This window comes from Saccostrea cucullata, unplaced genomic scaffold (genome assembly GCF_032062105.1).
Source record: "Saccostrea cucullata isolate Sc308-1 unplaced genomic scaffold, CSIRO_AGI_Scuc_v1 ctg4522, whole genome shotgun sequence".
Classification (NCBI taxonomy): domain Eukaryota; kingdom Metazoa; phylum Mollusca; class Bivalvia; order Ostreida; family Ostreidae; genus Saccostrea; species Saccostrea cuccullata.
Window position 1 is genome coordinate 16,152 of NW_026931004.1, and position 20,838 is coordinate 36,989.

General features: G+C 33.2%; 1 protein-coding gene across 1 annotated transcript in view; it reads right to left on the reverse strand.

The window, feature by feature from the left end:
- The window catches only part of LOC134230997 (probable serine/threonine-protein kinase pats1), a 36,591-nt gene extending 15,960 nt beyond the window's left edge, over positions 1 to 20,631 (reverse strand). Inside the window, exons 1-2 of the mRNA XM_062712864.1 lie at positions 20,505 to 20,631; positions 2,079 to 2,564 (exon numbers count right to left, since the gene is read on the reverse strand). Coding sequence (XP_062568848.1) covers positions 2,079 to 2,564; positions 20,505 to 20,631 — 613 coding nt within the window. The remainder of the gene's footprint in view (positions 1 to 2,078; positions 2,565 to 20,504) is intronic.
- Between the last annotated feature and the right edge of the window lie 207 nt (positions 20,632 to 20,838).

Genomic DNA, 20,838 nt, shown 5'->3' on the forward strand with positions numbered 1-20,838 from the left:
TATGTTTTCCTTTAGTTAATTTATAATTCGCGATGAAATTACGAAAATATCCTATTTTTCATGCATTACTGTCTGTTTTAGCTGAATAACTTCATTACATGTATATCGGAAAACTAACTGAATGAGCATTACTTTTGAGAAAGTGTACATACATAGAAACACATAAAACATTGTGCAGTTAATTTTTTGTTTGCACGTTTTGGTTAAATTTCATATTTCATTTTTTGACCTAAAATCGGAGCCCACGTGACCTCAGGGGGTCACAGGATGTCAAAAAATACCGATGTGAAAAGACTCTTAAAGATAACAAATAGCTATTTTTACTAGAGAGCTTTGCCAAAAAATAAAACTATTGAACATTATATGTATCGGATTCTGCGAGTTTTTATAGAAAATGTTGCCTTAAATGTACTGCGTTTACAGAATCGTTAAACAAAATCTGAAATTTAAAAATAATATTGATAAGTTATAGCCTAAATTTACCATTTAACAATAGACACTGAAAGATGGTTTTGTATACCACTGTGTGACGTAAAACATGAATTTTGATGAAACTTTACCCTGTTTTGGTGCTTGACACCAGAAATATATATCAAATTAAATTTCCTCGAGTCTTGAGAAAAACTAGAAAAAGCACAAACAAATAATTCTAATAAAAACATAACATCTTGATGCAACTTATGCGGTAAAGAAACTGTTTATTCAATATCTTTTAAGAAAAAAATCGATTAATTGCTAATTTCCCGTGTAACCATGAAAACAATGTTTTAGAATAAAAATGATTTTATTTGCTGCTTCAGAAATTAATCTGTCATTTAATCAAAAAGCGTATTATATGACACACCTAAATAGTGTTTATCTGGTTGAACTTTAGTTGAATAGTATATATTAATAAAGGGGCTCAGTTCACCGTATGCAAAAAAACCCTCTAGATATAACAATTGATGAATTAACACTCTATTTTCAATTTGAAGCATTAAAATGAAATTATAAAGACTTAAAGGTTTCATTTCCTTTTAGAAAATCCTTTTTAAAGTCAAAGTCCAACCCACTCTGATCTAATAAAATAAAATATTTCTTTTAATCCTCGAAAACAGTTCCATCCTTTACTACTTCGATCAGAGGTTGCTCTCTATATTAAATAACGAAAAATAGCTTTCAAAAAATGGCCGTTTTTGTAGATTTTTTTTTCAGAATATGCAGAAATTGGCGCATTCGTAGCGTCATAATGCATTGACTAGGAAGAAAATTTTATCATTTTTGATAGATATGATAGATAGTTTTGATAGATATTTTCACTTGTTTGACTTTATAAACTTTAATGAATATATATATATTTATTACTTTTGAATAATTTGTTACCATAGTAACGAAGGTAATAATTGATTTACCAAACACGTATATCATGCTGAAAAGACATCAGGTCTTCAACTTTCTGACTCAATCATTACCTGTTGTTTGCACTGTCGCAAATGTTATGGGGTTTAAATAATGTTAAAAGTTTTGCCTGATCTTAGATTGAGTTACAAATTTTAGACTTTTTTCATAGAATCATAGATAGTTTTGAGTAATTCTGAAAGTATGCGTGTAACGACTTCTATACAAAGGTCATAACAGAGAATATCTGCTAATATTTATCATACCTAAGATTTGCAAAGATATTAATTAAGCCATGCACGTTTTTGTTTTAATATGCGTTTATTTATTCGCATGCCTAACGCACTCCGAAGAAAGTTTAAACTATGAAGACACAGAAGATTTGATAGTGATTTTTTTCTCTCCAAGAAATGTCACATAAATGGTGATAGTGGAAAGATAATATATGCCAGTATGTTACTTGAAATTTTACAGAAATACATGTCCAAGTCACACAAAAAGATTTTAAAAATACGTGTATTAAGTTATACCCTAAATAGGAAAACTTTTCATTTATTTACTGATGAATGGAAGACATGTTTTAGAGTATCTCTCTACAAATTAAGGAACAACGAAGGGTATCAAAGCACAGAGTGGTCATATCAGCCATAAAAAGAGCTGTCGTTCAATTTTTATGAAATGATCAAAAACCTAATACTTACAACGTTCACTGATACTGTCATGAATCATCTTATCATTTACGGTACAGTGTGTGATGATGTCCAGCCGTAGTTTCTCTATAAAAAGGTCGAACATCTTCTTCGGCTCGTCCGGTACATATAGACATCTCTCTCCCTCACTCCTCCTATAACGCCAGGACCGGCAGTATTCAGAGATCACGTCACGTGACGCCGTGGTCAGGAAAAAATCCAAATCACTGTTATCTACCAGGCACTCCGTGACAAAGGCGTACATTACGTCATGTCTGATGTCGTCTGATGTAAACTTTATCAAGCCATTCTGGGTTTTTGTGATTCCATCAGGCAGATTTACCAAGCCTTCTTCAGCAACTTCAGGGAAATATCTATCTCTGATTTTGTCCCTTATGATCCTGTGCGATTGTTCATTGAGATTCAACTGATATTTTTCAGCTAACAGTAGAGAATACAGTAGACACCTGACATCTGGTGGATTGTTACGATGTTCACCTAAAGCAACACAAAGAAAGGTCAACAACATATAAGATATACATGCACTTGTCTATATATTGGGTTTTCATGTTTATTTTTCCTCCATTATGACCGAAATGATAGAACTATGGTATACGACAGCTAGGATTTGTATCAAAATATATTATGTAGAAAACCTATGGCATTTATTGCACAATGAAACTCAAACTTGCCTAATATAGGGGAGAATGGATATACAAAAGAAATACTTCTTTAACATCGCTAATTTAATACAAGGAATATGTCGAAAACAAAATCAAATACTTTTTTTAATGGATCTGTGGGCCTGTTAGAAAGACTGAAACAGGGAAAGTAGGATTATTTTAATTGTTTTGATAAGATAATGACCCATTAACTACATGATTTTGAAAGTTACCAAAAATTTTATTATTATAATTATGTCTTAATTATTGCTATAATATACTTCAAGGAAAAGAAATGCAGGATAAACTTTTGAAGAGAATTAAGGAGCTATGTTCACTTTATTCATTAAATGGCCCTGTCCTTATATCAATTATTTAACTATCACCTCTTCCCCATTTCATAAATAAAGTAGAGACATGGTGCTTTCATTTATTATAACAAAATTTTTATTTGAGTATCCAGGTATTGGAAAACAGGCTTTGAGAAAATGCATTTTTTTTATTTTGCAGAAAACCACCGTAATTTACTACATTCAGCAAAGGATAAAAATATGAGTACAGTCCACGAGCCCAAAATTTAGACGTCGTTTGATGTTGTGATCCATATAAAATATTTTAAAAAATGGTTCAACTTTGGGCTATTTAAAAAGGAATTTACAAGATATAGGAAAAAAATGACGCATTTTATGACGTCATAATGATTTGACAAGACAGAAAATTATGTCGTGTTTAATAAATACATAGATACCAAAAGTCCAAGCGATAAATACCGCTTTTTTTTAGCCTTAACTGGGCTGTTTTGAGTTTTCAGATATTCTCAGGGCCAAAAAGGCTCTATGTGGCTTTTGCTCTTTTTTTTTGTTCGTATTCCTACGCAACACCGTTAAGGCCTACTATGAGAAATCAACGGGAAATAGACGTGCAAAAAAGGGGGACCTTTTTAAAACTGAATTTATTTTAATTAAGTTGTTTTAGTATCACAGAACTCAAATAGCATAGTATAACCCACTCTGTACTGTATGAAGTTCAGTCCCATCGATGGACAGTCACGTGATGAATGCATAGTTCGTGTACTGAATGTAGATCATGAAAAAATTACAATATCGCAAGGGCATACCCTAGATGAAATTGAAAAATCAACCTATTAATTGTTTCTGCATACTTTGTAGTTTCTGAAAAGTGCTGCTGCTTTGAATATAATTCGTGTTTTAATAGTTAAATTTTCAGGTAAATAAGCCAATGTCGAAATATGTTTTATTTTTACCAAATATTTTGTGTATTTATTAAATCACGCCCTCGATTTAAAGAAAGCAGCAGCACTTTTCAGGTTAAGAAAAATATCCTGTATCTATATTCAAAAAATGATTGAGATTTATTAAGTGTATGTCCTTGCGAAAGAACGACTTTGTGAGGCATCTCATTGTAAAATAAACGTAACCTGCACATAAAAACACGACATAATTAATAAAATACATTCTCTTGATTGTTAATGAATAATAGCAGTAAACAAAGGATTTAAATAGGTATTAATCGACTATTTAAATCCTTATAAATAATATTCCGTTTAATAATAAAACGCTTTTTTCATTTGTTAAGAATTCCTCAGTCTGCCTCTCACACAACATGAAATACGTCATTTTTACCACAATGACGTCATGTTTACAAGTTCACCGCGATCAGTGTTTTGTCTATAACCAGCTACAAGGGATTTTGCTAGCAAGTTTTTATATGTATTGATAAGTTTTATTGTTGTTAATAATGCTAATACAGTTAAAAGTTGCAAACTGTTTCATTTTCAGGTATAATAAGAAATACATAAAAGTCATATTTATACCCGCACTTTCTAAAGAAAGTTCGGGTATATTGTTGTTACTCATGTCCGTCCGTCCGTCCGTCCGTCCGTCCGTCCGTCTGTCACACTTTTCTTCCCTGAACTCCTCCTACATTTTACACAGTAGCTTAATCATCTTTTAAGAGATGGTTGGTGGTGTCATGTAGATGTGCAGTAAGGTTTCGGAATTTTGATTTTGCCCCGGGGGGTCAAATGGGGGTCGAAAAATGACGTTTTTTGTGCAAAAAGTCCCGTCTTCCCTGAACTCCTTCTACATTTTACTCAGCAGCCAAACCACTTTTTGGGGGATGATTGGTGGTGTCATGTAGATGTGCAGTAAGGTTTCGGAATTTTGATTTTGCCCCGGGGGATCAAATGGGGGTCGAAAAATGACGTTTTTTATGCAAAAAGCCCCATTTTCCCTGAACTCCTCTTACATTTTACTAAGCAGCCTAATCATCTTTTGTGGGATGATTAGTGGTGTCATGTAGATGTGCAGTAAGGTTTCGGAATTTTGATTTTGCCCCGGAGGGTCAAATGGGGGTCGAAAAATGACGTTTTTTGTGCAAAAAGTCCCGTCTTCCCAGAACTCCTTCTACATTTTACTCAGCAGCCAAATCACCTTTTGGGGGATGATTGGTGGTGTCATGTAGATGTGCAGTAAGGTTTCGGAATTTTGATTTTGCCCCGGGGGGTCAAATGGGGGTCGAAAAATGACGTTTTTTTATGCAAAAAGCCCCATCTTCCCTGAACTCCTCTTACATTTTACTTAGCAGCCTAATCATCTTTTGTGGGATGATTAGTGGTGTCATGTAGATGTGCAGTAAGGTTTCGAATTTTAATTTTGCCCCAGGGGGTCAAATGGGGGTCGAAAAATGACGTTTTTTATGTAAAAAGCCCCATCTTCCCTGAACTCCTCTTACATTTTACTTAGCAGCCTAATCATCTTTTGTGGGATGATTAGTGGTGACATGTAGATGTGCAGTAAGGTTTCGGAATTTTGATTTTGCCCCGGGGGGTCAAATGGGGGTCAAAAAATGACGTTTTTTGTGCAAAAAGTCCCGTCTTCCCTGAACTCCTTCTACATTTTACTCATCAGCCTAATCATCTTTTGGGGGATGATTGGTGGTGTCATGTTGATGTGCAGTAAGGTTTCAGAATTTTGATTTTGCCCCGGGGGGTCAAATGGGGGTCGAAAAATGACGTTTTTTAATACAAAAAGCCCTGTTTTCCCTGAACTTCTCTTACATTTTACTTAGCAGCCTAATCATCTTTTGTGGGATGATTAGTGGTGTCATGTAGATGTGCAGTAAAGTTTCGGAATTTTGATTTTGCCCCAGGGGGTCAAATGGGGGCGAAAAATAAATTTTTTTTATACAAAAAGCCCTGTTTTCCCTGAACTTCTCTTACATTTTACTCAGCAGCCTAATCATCTTTTAGGAGATGGTTGGTGGGGTCATGTAGATGTGCAGTAAGGTTTCGGAATTTTGATTTTGCCCCGGGGGATCAAATGGGGGTCGAAAAATGATGTTTTTTATGCTAAAAGACCTGTCTTCTCTGAACTCCTCTTTCATTTTACTCAGCAGCTTAATCACCTTTTGGGAGATGGTTGGTGGTGTCATGTACATGTGCAGTAAGGTTTCGGAATTAAGATTTTGCCCCAGGGCGTCAAATGGGGGTCGAAAAATAAAATTTTTTTATACAAAAAGCCCTGTTTTCCCTGAACTTCTCTTACATTTTACTCAGCAGCCTAATCATCTTTTGGGAGATGGTTGGTGGGGTCATGTAGATGTGCAGTAAGGTTTTAGAATTTAGATTTTGCCCCGGGGGGTCAAATGTGGGTCGAAAAATGACTTTTTTTGTGCAAAAAGCCCTGTCTTCCTTGAAGTCTTCCTTAATGTTACTCAGAAGTCTAATCATCTTTTAGGAGAGTTAAATATTTTGAAAATTATGTAAAACATCAACGTCAAGGGGTAACAAGATGTGTTTGTGAAACACTATGCGCCCAGCGTCAACAAAGTTCGAAAAAGCTATTTTTAGCATATAGGTCACAGTCAAGGTCACAAGGTCATTGACCTTGGTGTTGTTTGTAAGAACTTAATTAGTGGGGTATGCATACTAAATATGAAGTCCCTATCTCCTATGGTTCAAAAGTTATGGCAAAAAGTAGAAAAAGCTATTTTTAGTATAAAGGTCACAGTTAAGGTCACATGGTCATTGACCTTGGTGTTGTTTGAAAGAACTTTATTAGTGGAGTATGCATACTAAATATGAAGTACCTATCTCCTATGGTTCAAAAGTTATGGCAAAAAGTGGAAAAAGTTATTTTTAGCATATAGGTCACAGTCAAGGTCACAAGGTCATTGGCCTTGATGTCATTTAAAGGAACTTTATTAGTGCAGTATGCATACCAAATGTGAAGTCCCTATCTCCTATGGTTCAAAGGTTATGGCAAAAAGTGGAAAAAGCTATTTTTAGTATAAAGGTCACAGTCAAGGTCACATGGTCATTGACCTTGGTGTTGTTTGAAAGAACTTTATTAGTGTAGTATGCATACTAAATATGAAGTACCTATCTCTTATGGTTCAAAAGTTATGGCAAAAAGTGGAAAAAAATATTTTTTTAGCATATAGGTCACAGTCAAGGTCACAAGGTCATTGGCCTTGATGTCATTTGAAGGAACTTTATTAGTGCAGTATGCATACCAAATATGAAGTCCCTATCTCCTATGGTTCAAAGGTTATGGCAAAAAGTGGAAAAAGCTATTTTTAGTATAAAGATCACAGTCAAGGTCACATGGTCATAGACCTTGGTGTTGTTTGAAAGAACTTTTTTAGTGGAGTATGCATACCAAATATGAAGTCCCTATCTCCTATGGTTCAAAAGTTATAACAAACAGTTGAAAAACCTATTTTTAGCATATAGGTCACAGTCAAGGTCACGAGGTCATTGACCCTGATGTCATTTGAAAGAACTTTATTAGAGGAGTATGCATACTAATTATGCAGTCTCTATTTCTTATGGTTCAAAAGTTATGACAAACAGTTGAAAAACCTATTTTTAGCATATAGGTCACAGTCAAGGTCACAAGGTCATTGACCTTGATGTCATTTGAAAGAACTTTATTAGAGGAGTATGCATACCAAATATGAAGTCTCTATCTCTTACGGTTCAAAAGTTTTGGCCAAGGTTAAAGGTGACAACACACAAACAGATAAACAGACAAACAGACAGGACAAAAACAATATGCACCCCGAAAAAATTCGGGCGCATAAAAAAACATCACATGCTGGGAAACACCTTGAATTCTTATGAGTAATTTATGTACATGTCAAATGTGAGAGTCATATCTCATCTCAATCAAAAGTTATAAGCAAATGCAACATTTTTGAAAAGTAGGTTAGGCTTGATCGCTTCAAGGTCAAGGTCACAGTGTAAAAGTCATGATTTATTTGGAAAGGTCTTATCACAGGTAATAATATACATGCATTATGATATGAATGCCCTAACTTTTCTCTTTCAAAATGATGAATTTATAACAATTTAATTTTTTTGCAAGTTGGTCAAACTTCTAGGTCACATGTAAAAAAAAAAACAAAACACCATGCCATTCTCACAGGTAAATATACCAATACATAAGTTTAATATGAATGTCTCTTCTCATTCAGTAGATATGACCGTGATAACCAAGGTTAAATTTATTGAGACAGATGGACTGAGTCTGACATACAAATGTACATATTTCTATATGAATTGGGTAAAATTGGCCCAGTGGTTCTAGAGAAGTTAAAAATGTAAAAAGTTTTCAGACAAACAGATGGACAACACGTCATGACAGACATTATATGCTAAGGAAACCAAAAAAGCTCAAATGAGTGTTTTGAAAGGGTTACAATATGGTTGGAGTATTTGAAAAGCTGTTTTTTTTCCTGCAGAGATATGCATGACCAACATATTCATGTTTTATATTTTCTTTAGTGATTTGTTTGTTTGTTGTGAATACATCTTCCCTCATATGGACACACCACCAAATAATAATGAAGATAAGATGTGTTTGTGAAACACTGATGTCCCAGTATGGAAGCCTATGGCGAAGGTTGAAGTTTCTCAAATATATGTCAAAATCAAAGGTCAAGGTCAAAGGGTTCAAATTGTTAGTATCAGAAGAAAGTCTTGTCACAAGGAATGCACATGTGAAATAAAGAAATCCCTAGTAATTCCTGTTCAAAAGTTAATTGCCAAGGTTAATTTTTTTGTTTAAGTGGTTCAAACTCTAGGGTCAAGGTCAAACATATTTATACCTGTTGACAGTTCACAATGAATACAATTATGTCATGATAAGTATGAAAGCCCTAGCACCTACTGATCAAAATTTAGGCAGAGTTTAAAGTTTGGTATTTTTCTTGTAAAAATGTGTATCCCCTGTCAAGCGATCAGAGGTAAAAATTAATGGTACCCAAATAAAAAGTCTTATTAAATTGTCACAAGAAATAAACCCATAAAATGTGGAAGCTATTTGTATAGCCCATCTCACTTAAAACTTATGGGCAAGCTAGCTAGGATTTAATTTCTGCAGACTTATAGACAGACATACTATAAACACAAGAAACAAAATATGTATAATAATTAGTCAAATGGAAAAAAATATACTATTTAACTGGAATCACAAAATACATTGTTATTTCAGGGAAAGGAAGTGGGTAGGAAGATTGGAATCCCCCCATCCCCCCCCCCCCCATCTGGCATTTGCTTTATTTAAACAAGACTATATATACTGTAGCAAGTAAAAAATGACTCTTGACATCCTCTCCCTATAAACTTAGAAAACATTGACCTCACTATCATTGTTTTTTTATTTGTTTTCATTTTTTTTCTCCTGCTTGTCACGAAATTCTGGGCTGGAATTTTTTGACTGAGATGTGAACCCCCCTCCCTACTCCTGAAAAAAAATTCTGGATCCGCACCAGTATTGGCATTAACTGAATGTCACATCGACAACGGGAGATAACTTTACAATATGAAATTCGTCTAGTGTGGCATGCGATGATTTTGACCCTTTTTAAACTTTAACCTAATCGTTTGGGTGTATTTTACCCCCACTATACTAAAACTTGTACTTACCGACTCCCTGTGTCTCGTCAACTTCATGAAATATAGGCCTAAATCCAATTATAACACAAAATGAATTAATCCAATGCACACCAGACTGCAGCCATGTGCCATTTTGGCGAACCTTCGTCGATTCCATCACCTTATCAGATGAAGTGGGTATCGGCCGAGGTGTGCCAAATGGTGTTTAATCTATAAATATGATAATGGGTGACGCAACGTGATGTGATGTAGAAATTTACATGTTCACATGTATAGTACAATAACAAATTTTAAATTAATTCATAACAAACGATATTAATTAAATTTTAACAAACCTTTTCCATCTAGTCTATTCCCAAAAGTATGTGCTGTGTGATTGTGGTGTCGAAGGGGGGGGGGGGGGGGTAGTAAATTTTAAAAAGTCCTATTATGAGCAAAACATATATTATCAAAATCTAATTTCAGACGCGGATCCAGAAATTTTTTCCGGGGGGGGGGGGTCCACCTCAGTCAAAAAAAAATCCTATCCCAGAAATTGATAATCAAAAAAAAAAACGTAAAGTAAATCTCACCCAAACGTCAAAAACCTATATCGTGGGGGGTGGGGTGGGGGTAGTGGTGACTTCTATTGCCGCAAATGTTTAACTTTTCATACCTATTTTACACATATTCGTGTTTACCAGGGGGGGGGGGGGATCTGCATTTTCCAAGGGGGGTCCATTGTAACTTTTTCCTTGTTTTAGTATATACATTTTTTACCTTGTAAATTCCAGGGGGGGGGGGGTTCCTGAACCCCCCCCCCCCCACGACAGATCCGTGCATAAATTTACATCATTAATAAAATTCAGACTGGTATATAATGAATTAAGCATGTATAAAATAAATATAAGAGGTTCTGAGTTATAGGTCACTGGGTCTGAGAATTTCATACTCAATTTGATGAATACATGTAAATTATAGAATTATTTTGACTATTTCTGTGGAAAGCCGCCCAATATGTAGGAGCGTGTATTTAGAGGCAAACACCTTAGTGCGGGTATTACTGTCTCATGACAGCATCTAGTTTTGTATGACGTCACAATAAACTTTTCCTGTATAAATTAGGCCCTATCCCCTTATTAAAGCCTTTACAATGCTGCGTAACTCAATTTTGAAATTATTTTTCAAGAATATGTTACCAAAATCCCATTTGATTTTGTTTCAAAGTTCCAAAGTTTTCACTGTAGTCAATCAAAGTTTATACTTCGGTACATGTACTATAGTTAACTACAGCAAATCATCTGTCACAGCCTACACTCTCCTTTGTGTGGAACTCATCACAATGGTTATATTGCGCACGGGTAATCATGTCAAATGAAAAAGTTAAACAACCCCGCATGTGCCAGTGAAGGGAACGCAAAGGTAAAGTTGATCGGTTTAAAAAGCCCAATTGGGAAATTGGTTTCTTTCAGTTTAAGCCTAATGTAATGATTCTAATAGTCTACTGTATTAATAGTCATAGCGCAATTGTGATAAGGAACCATACAGTACATTCTACCTTGACTAAATCAGTGATACATCATGACGTCGTAGTAGGCGAGATGACGTAAATTTTATCAATTTTCCAGATATTGTTATTGAGAGATCTAATTGAACTGTAGAAAATGAATAGAAACACGTAAACATTAACAAAAACAAAATGGTTTTAGTCTGTTATGCGGTTTCTGTCATTTTGATTGAAATCTACCACCGATGACGTCAAATGCGTACATCAAGTATATTTTTAAACTAATCATGTCGTATAAAAAAGAATGGGGGTCAATGTTCGTGGGTAAGCACATGTTTACCTCTTTGTGGGGACGTAATTTTGTGGTTTACTCGTTAATACAATGGTTCATTCAATCTATATGTTAACAAAATACCAGGCTTGGGGTAATGCTAATTGTAATGGTAATGTGTAATGCCCAAAAAATTGGCATTGCATAAGATAGTAATAAAATGCATCACTTCATAAATTCCAGTGTAATGTTAGCATTACAAAGCAATACAAAGCATTATTTGTATGTAACTATCATAAGCTTAAAATGGATATGGATAATGGAAATTTTTGTTTAGGTTATTTTTATTTATTTATTTATTTTTATTTTTATTGCAAATGATAAAATTGGATAATAAAGTTATCTTATTTAAATGAATTTCTTTATCTATTTAAATACACTTTTTATTCTGTTATTCTGTAAGTACACTTACCTACTTACATTTAAGTTTTCACACTTATTTCAGATAAGAATTGTATATAAAATAGTTTTAAAAGATCTTTTCAAAGAATTGCATATGAGATACACTAACTAATGTACACTGTAAACTGATAAATGTCACCTTTTGAATAACTAGAATGTCATCAAAACACACTATGTCTCTTGGTTATGTAACAATTTAAAAAATGCATTGTTTACAGAAATGCACCAAATGCACCAACGCAGTTGTAATAAGGCTGTCAGAAGGCTTAAAATGCCTTGAAAATATACATTATATTTTGAGCTAGATTTTAATTTAAATATGTAATCCTTATTTGATATTGTAGTCAACTTGAGATATTAGTTGAATCAGGTTTTATTTAACGCATGTTTGTGACGTCACATGACTGTATTGATCACGTACAGAGATTTGTAATATTCCTTATTGTTGCACAAAAATCGCTTCGGCACAAGTGAAAAACAAAAATATTGTGCTTTGTTTGTTACATAGATCAATTCATCGTGATCTCTGGTAATTAGAAAGTGCTGGGGGCAGGTTTAATTTTTACGCGTTTAGAAAATATTTTACGAGAAATTCCACTTACCAACATAAGAAGGGATATTTTCCACTCTTTATCGCGATTTATACCAAAATGGCTAAACTACACACAATCCCCCAGCAAAATTCAGTTAGAGAACATAATTTTCTTCTAGATTCACGCAGAATATCTTAAATTTGTCCTTGTTTATCACTTGTGCCAGTCCAATATAAACGCGATTCATAAATTCTAACTCTGTCTACGGACGCGTAAGTGGAGCCTTTTACACATAATTTTTTGCTTTTGTTTGAATATGTGCATATCGCATATGCAAAAGGAATAGGGATATTGAAATTTCAAATGTTCAACATCATAACAGCATATTCGAGCTTAAAAAACAATCCTTATACTTGAATTGAACAACAAGTCCCCAGAATAAATTTACATGCCACGTAATAATTTTGACACTTTCCCCGTCATGTCAGCTCAAGAATGCAGTGACTTGACGTCATATTCTATTATGACGTTATATCTAGGTAGTTCAGGGAAGTTACTACAGTTTGATCAGTTTGATATTTTACGGGCTGCCTTATCCTAGCTGCGAAATTACCAGTCCCTTACTTCTGACTTTGTTTATGAAGCATTAATTGAGCTGGTCTAGCTTGTACTGACCATAAAAAATCCATTGTACAAAAGAAAATATGGATATTGTACATGCGTTACATAAATAACTGACAATTTTAAAATTTTAAACTCCATGAATGTAAGGTATTGACAGTTTAATATATACAAAAACCTGAAATAAAATTTGAATTATGATTTTTCATGTTTAGTTTTTAAGGGGGCGGATACATGCTTAAGAAAAAAAGGCAAAGTTATGTATGAATTTCTATTTTTAAAACCCTCAAAAAGTAATGGTCGTGGTAATGCATTACTTTAAGAAAATAAAGTAATGGGTAATGGTAATTTAATGCCTAAATTGTTGAAGTAATAGTAATGTAATGCATTACTTTACAACGTCATTCACCCCAAGGCTGCAAAATATAAAAGTAAACTTTCGAGGTGATGCCAATTCATGGGTAAGTGTTGCCCACGAAATCCATGAACATTGGTCCCCACGAACAATGATGATTCTACAGTATTGAATTCAATTATTTCATTCTCAGTTTATGAGAGAGGCACTTAACCCCCCCCCCCACCTCGAAAATAAACTCCACCAAATGTATATAAATGTGCATATAGTTATATCCATTCTTTAAAATGTTTACAGTGCATGATTGAATATATTCCTGATGGGTGTTACATTGTAGCTTGAAATCAATTTAGATCCAATGGCAGATCAGTCCACTTGTAGTACATGTTTGCAGTAGACATGATTATTCTGAAAGATTAAGAAAATGAAGATTTCATTTACACACGGTTCTCAAACTCTAAAGTCATGACATATTTTAAACCCAAAAAGGTATTGCTCAAGAGGTTTATCACCGGATATGCATAAATTGATTGCTTTAGTCAGGCAAGCTTTTACAAAATTTCTTACTTATGCAAAAGTTAATCATATTTTATGTTAATTACTGGTTTTGGTAAATTAATAAACGTAATCATCTTTACACATTTCCCGAGAAATGGTTTATATGCTTCTTCAACATACCCGCGAGGGTATGTTGAGGAATTTACATGTTGCAGAACGAATAACACGATCTTGACGTGGCTCTGTTATGCGTTAAACGTCATCGTCACAATTGTTTTGAAACCATTCCAGACCCTTTCTTACAACGGGTAGCATGTTTTATTGTACTGCTCAGTTACCCCTTATTGGCTTTGTTTTCAATTAGGCAATCCGAAAACCAGACCTCATGGAGCTTTTGTAAACTGCAGCAAGATTTCAAGAAAATCTTATCGTTTAGTAAAGTTGGAAAACAATGTGTATACCTCAGGTGCATGAAATGGTAGAATTAAAAGATTTATGTAACTCGTCGTCTTCAATTTGCTGGTGTCTTGGATATTTTAACCTTTTCCCTATGTGACGTAATACGTTTTATGGCTGAGTAATTCTGTACACTGATTTTGGTGCATAGTAACTTATATTCTCATCTGGTTTATTTTCTTAATTATCAGTAAGTGCTAAAACGATTTCAAATACATATACATGTACTATGCTTCCATAAGTTTCAGTTTTCTTTCAACATATTTCCTACATTCAGTTTTCCTGCATTTGTTTACCTTTTTTTTTACAATAAGTGCTCATCAGATTAGGTCTGTGCTGCTTAAGAAGTTGGAGGATGTATAAAAATATGTACGTACTTATGGTGTCGTGTACTTAATTTATGGCAAAGACTTTAACCCCTTCACTTCCGTACCGGTCAAATGACAGGTGGCGCGTTAAAACACGACTTCGCGAAAATAAGATCTCCGTATCTATTTTATGGTAGCATGAAGGTATATAAACTATATATCATCTTTTTGGAAATTTTCTCTACTTTTAAAATATCTAAAAAGATTATGTCTTGATTGCCGGTATTTAATCGATTTTACGTTGTGAACACAAACGTGACTTTTTGAAAATGGCGTAATTTTCCAATGCAATTGCCAATTTTCCCGACGATTGAGATTTTTTTCCTGATTATCTTTATAAAGAAATTATGGTATATTCTTTAAGCATATTTTCTTTTCTTTTAAAATATGTAAAAATAATTGTTATTACTTTAAAGTATATTTTAAAAACAAGAATTTTCTTGCACTTCTGTGTTTTTTCTCGATTTTATTCGTAAAGTTTAAACAAAGCTCAATTTTACGTTTATTTCTGTGCTGAAATAGGGAAAACAAAATAAAGTTGGTAAAAGTAGAGAAAAAATCCTTTACAACAAGCCCTTACAGGTCTTCTTACGCTCAGTATTTTCTTCATTACGATAATTTAAATTTGTGACCTTCGCACAGTTTTTATGGAAAAATCGGTCAATATTTACATGTAACGTCAAGGTCGATATTGTTGCGCCTTACTCGAAACAACAAATTCTTTTATAAGACTTTTTTGACCATTTCATATTTTTTACTGAAATAAATGCATAATACAAAACAATAGATTTCAAAAAACAAATATATACTATCGTTCTGCCTTTTGTGTGAAGTGAAATGTTAATTTATTCATCTACATGTAATGATGTATATTTCATGTAGTGATATACAATGTTAATAAAAATTGTAGATTCCCTAAACGTCGATCTTTACAGAAAAAAAAATCAGATTTTTAATATTGTTGTATCTTGTTATACTGTATTCTTAATTTGCAATTTAATTAGCTCTAAGACGAAATTTAACAATATAAAAACTCGCATTTATAAATAAAAATACGACTCATCACTGTATGAGTTGATATGAATTGAAATAACCACGTGTTTCCGCCATAGCAGTAAACAAAATGAATGATGGCGATCCGAAATCTGAACGTCAATTTTCATGATTATTTCACGACGAAGATCATCACATCAATGATTCAAATAATACGGACATGCCTTTGGTATTAGCAGGTGAGAATACGTGTATATTGACTGCATAGTTTAAGTTTAAAACACAATTAGTTCACGTTCAAAAGAAAACTAAATGTACACATGTACTAGATCTTCATATTTCAGTGAGCGTATTTCGTATTGTTCAGCCAATTTTGTGTTGCTTTTGAACTTTGATGCTTTTGACAATCACTCGAAAGTTCAAAGTAAAATCAAAGTTGCCATAATAATGGATAGTTGTTTTCAGTATGTGTGTACCAGTGTGTACATGTACCACTTTCACATTGAATTTTTAGGGTGCTGGCACCATATGGAACAATACTTTCATCTGTGAATACCCACTTGCTAAGCCTACCATGAACTACGAAGGCCAATTAATATGTAAGGAGACCAATGAACCGGTAAAATTTTGTTTTGGTATTTGAAAATTTCTGTATTTCTAAAATTTCAAAAAATAAAGTCAAATTTCATTTGTGTCATTCTCATAATATTGCATTCTTACAAGTTTATAAACATTTGATTTATATTTTGAAAAATAAGTGTTTGAAACACATAATACTTATGATGCTTGATTATTCATACAAACACATTATTTAAACATGTAATATCTATTTTAATAAATGCCGAGATATATGGAACAAGGTGTTTTTATAGACTGCTGTTGTATTTCCAATCTGCATAAAGTAGGTGGTTAGAATTTCCATTTTCTCAATTTTTCAGACACTTTCCAAATATCGTACGTCATATACATTGGTAGTCAAACTCACTGGATGGTTTATCAACACTCCCATGCTCACGAACAGCCTTGCCCCGGGAATTTTGCCCTGAAGTAACATTGCAGTCAATTGTCTCCTTTTTTTTACAATCCTGGCAGCCATGCAGGTATGAAATCTATGAAAGCCATGAAGGGATATAGAATTTTAAAAATTTATAAAAGTAAACCGAGTTCTTGATTTATACAATCCGTTCTCTCGGATTGAAAACCTGTTATAACAAATTGCCAATTCATTCTCACAGATTATCAATTTGTTCCCTCAAATTACACAATCCGTTATCTCAGATTGTATAATTCATTCTCTTAGTTTAAATGATTCGTTCCCTTGGAATGTAAACCCTTCCCATGATTTCAATAAAATTATTTTTCTGTACATATCAGATATGGTAATACATGTTTAAAGAATAGAATATTGTAGTATTTTACATCCTACCTTTTATTACATATAATGGTCCAAAATGAGAAAAATACATGAACATTTTCAAATCCATATGCTAGTACTGATATTTGTACAATAGGTTTTTTAAGTTACATGTATATTAGAATAATTGAAAGTCCTAAATAGTAAAAGTGAATATGGGTCCTGTGTTATCATATAAATATTTCTGAAATAAATATAAGTTGAATTAGTTATGAAAGAGGTTGGAACTGACCGGTTGCTGAAGCAAAATAAATAGAACGCACAAATTGATTAAAATGATTGGGTGTATCTGTACATATATGTAATGAAATTCAAGAGCACAGAGAAAATGAGAAGACTGACGTTGTATCAAATCGAGATCTCGAATTATTAATCTGTGATAACGAATTACCAGTATGTAATTCGAGATCTTAAATTATGAATCAAGGGGGTGAATTAGTAATCTGTAAGATCGGATTGTGTAATTCGAGATCTTGAATTATAAATCGAGGGAACAATTTAGTAATCTTTGGGATTGGATTGTCTAGTTCGATATCTCATTTTTTACTTTTTTGAAAAATTGATGTGTCCCTTCATGGCTTTTGTAGCAATCTAATTAAAATTAGATCTTCCATCCAGTGCCAGATATTTTTTATATGTTGCGATAGCGTAAACAGAGACTTTAGTCAGATTGCCATATATATGCTATTTGTTTTAGTTCAGTAATTTTACCATGATGGTTTACTACAAGGTTGTTGAATTATCAGTCCTGATACATTGACTTAGCAACATCATTTAACTACTTGAATCACATAATAAATTCAATTTTAATTTTAAAAGGAACATCAAATATATGTAGTAATTTTAGCGTTCTTAATTTTATTTATAAATGTAAATTTATATACACAATGACATGTATCTGTTTCAAAATATTTAAATCTTTTACAGGATAGAAGCTGATCACTTGTACTTGACAGCAAATAATAATGTCTTGGACAAGTCAAAGAATTTCCTCCAGCCCTACAGAGAAATGACAGTTGATAAAAGAATGGTGGACACAAAGTAAAAGTGCTCTTCAACATTTTGTTGAAGATTTCAGTCTGATTTGGAATTCATCTTGCAATATATATTTCTGGATTTGTATATTTGGATATAAACGTCACATTTTCAACTTATTGACTGAACAGTTTTGCGTTAAATATTGCCAATGCTACATTTATTATTATTATTTCCCTCCAAGATAACACGTCAAGTCTTTATTGTACCCCTTAAGCTCTGTTATACCAGAAAAATCTTGTAATGAAAAAATCCATGAAAATAAAGATTATTTTTAATGGTATCAAGAGAATGGATTTTTTTGTTTAACAAAAAGATTGTATCCATGATTTGCTAGGGGTTTTTAAGAAGCAGACCAGAATTCTTTGCTTGCAAATTTTGTCGTTTGCCATTTTTATCACGTCAAATATTAAATGTTTTATCCATGATTGAAGCATTTCAAAATTGATATTTACTTACAATTTAAAGCAGAATTCTGTACTGATATGACCTTGACCCCCTTAAGAACAAGAGTGTCAAGGTCAATTTTAAATACAAAAATGTTCTTTCATCTTAATGGCCCATTTCTTACAAACAATTTCATAAAATAAACAAAAAGTGTCGAGAATGTGTCCAGAATGTGAAATAACAAACATGTATATAGCCAAAAACTTTAAAAAGTTGTTGCTTAGCAACCATTTAAAGGTCATTAAACAGATATTTGAACTAAAATGATGCATGGGTATTGCAGTTCTGATCCCTTCTTGAGAGTATATTCAGAATTTTTCATTTCATCATCCATTGTGTAAAATTATGGCAAAAATATTGAAAAGTGTTGAAAAAAAATTGATGAAACTTTTGCACTTATTTGACCTTTGACCTCCTGAAAATAGTACTAATGAGGTCAAACTTTAAGACAATTTATATGCTGTTCGTCCCTTGTACTTTTATGACATCACATCTAACATTTATATGTGCTGGGATGCATAAATGTGTCTAGGATGAGTAATAAACGAAAATTCTTGCCCGAAAATTAAAAAATTCTGGGTTGCCAAGCAACCGCTTTTAAGTAGTTATATGCAGAATTGAAAAAAAAAGTTTATATGTTTCATGTAGTACAGTATCATGCTCTTTTGTGATTTCCTATTTCAACATACATCATAATAAATATTTAGCTTGAAGAATACAAAATATCCAAAAATCCCATAAAATTTTGCACTAAATTGACCTTTGACCTCCATTTTTACTAATAAGGTCAGTTGTTGAGTATCTGAATAGTAATAAAATATCATATCTTAGACATTCCCTACAAAATGGTATGCAATATACCTATCTTTCTCCTTGAATAAAAAGGTTGGAAATGATTTAATAATGTCATATCAAAAAGTCTCCAAAATCACCTAAAATGTGCCGGTAGAGAAAGGGTTAAGTATCGCATTCAAAGATAGGCCTGTCAATAAAGTGCATCATTAGATGCTCGAAAGTGACAGACAAAATCACAACTTAATTTTATTTACTTTTATCAATAATTTATAAAATCGTAAAATTTGCAATTTTTGATAGCAATACAGTGAAGTAAAAGAAGTCTCTCGTCAGATATATCATCACCAGCCGTGACATGATGAGGCACAGGTAATCAAGAGGACTAGATTCACTGGTTTAATAATGACAAGAATGCTTAAATAAATATGACATCATCGCTAATTTTTAACCCACTCATTAAAACTTAAAAAGAGAGCTTTTTATTACAATTTGGATAGAATATGAATTTATCTAGTAGCATTGGAGCTTCAAGGGGAAATGGAATGTAGAGAATGAAGAAAATATCGCCAGAACGATGAAGGTATTTGTGGATTACATGATAAGTCGAAGGGCATAGAATATATGTATTTTATAAAACATTCAAAAATAAAACAATATAGATTATTGACAACGACTCTAGTTTTGGATGTCTGTGTTTGCGTTGCTCCTATTTTGCATTGTTTTATTGAATTTTTATCTTGAATACTGTTCGTTAACTCAATATGTCTCATTACAAATTTTTGCTCCTAAATTTGCATTGTCTCAACGACCCAACATTAGGTTAAGTTTGACATCTGTGTATTTCACTGCATGCATTACATGTAAATCCCTTCAAGTGTATAATGATCAGAAGAAAAATGACAACAAATAGGCTGCTAGCCCCCAAGGCATTCACGCCTGTACAAAATAGGTCCCTTCCTCACTTGGAATTTACCAACCCGTAAAAAACAATATCTGCCTTTATCTTGATGAATGGAATTGTCCATGTAAAGGCGTGCAAAATTGTAATGAGTAATCATACTGTGTTAAATGTTTACATGTTTTTTAATCAAATAAAGCATCAGTAGGTATTTCTTCTTACTTGGTTTCCTATAAGGTTTGTTGTCGATGATGTAAATGTCATTGTGAGGATGGAGTCCTATACAGGATCTCACGATGTCAGGTCTCGCATAAACCCCGTATCTCCATAGCCATCTCACGTGATCCATACTGTCAGGCGATCGCCCTCTGTAATGCACAGCCTCCCCTTCTCCCCTTAGATTCAGTAAAAACTGTTTTCGTTTGTTTTTACTGTCCCATAGCATATTGTCTGGGATATTCACTGGAAAAATGAATAAAGTATATTATGAACGCACTTAATCATACATAGATATAGAGCTGGGAATTGCAAGTGAAAACCATATTGCGATATATTG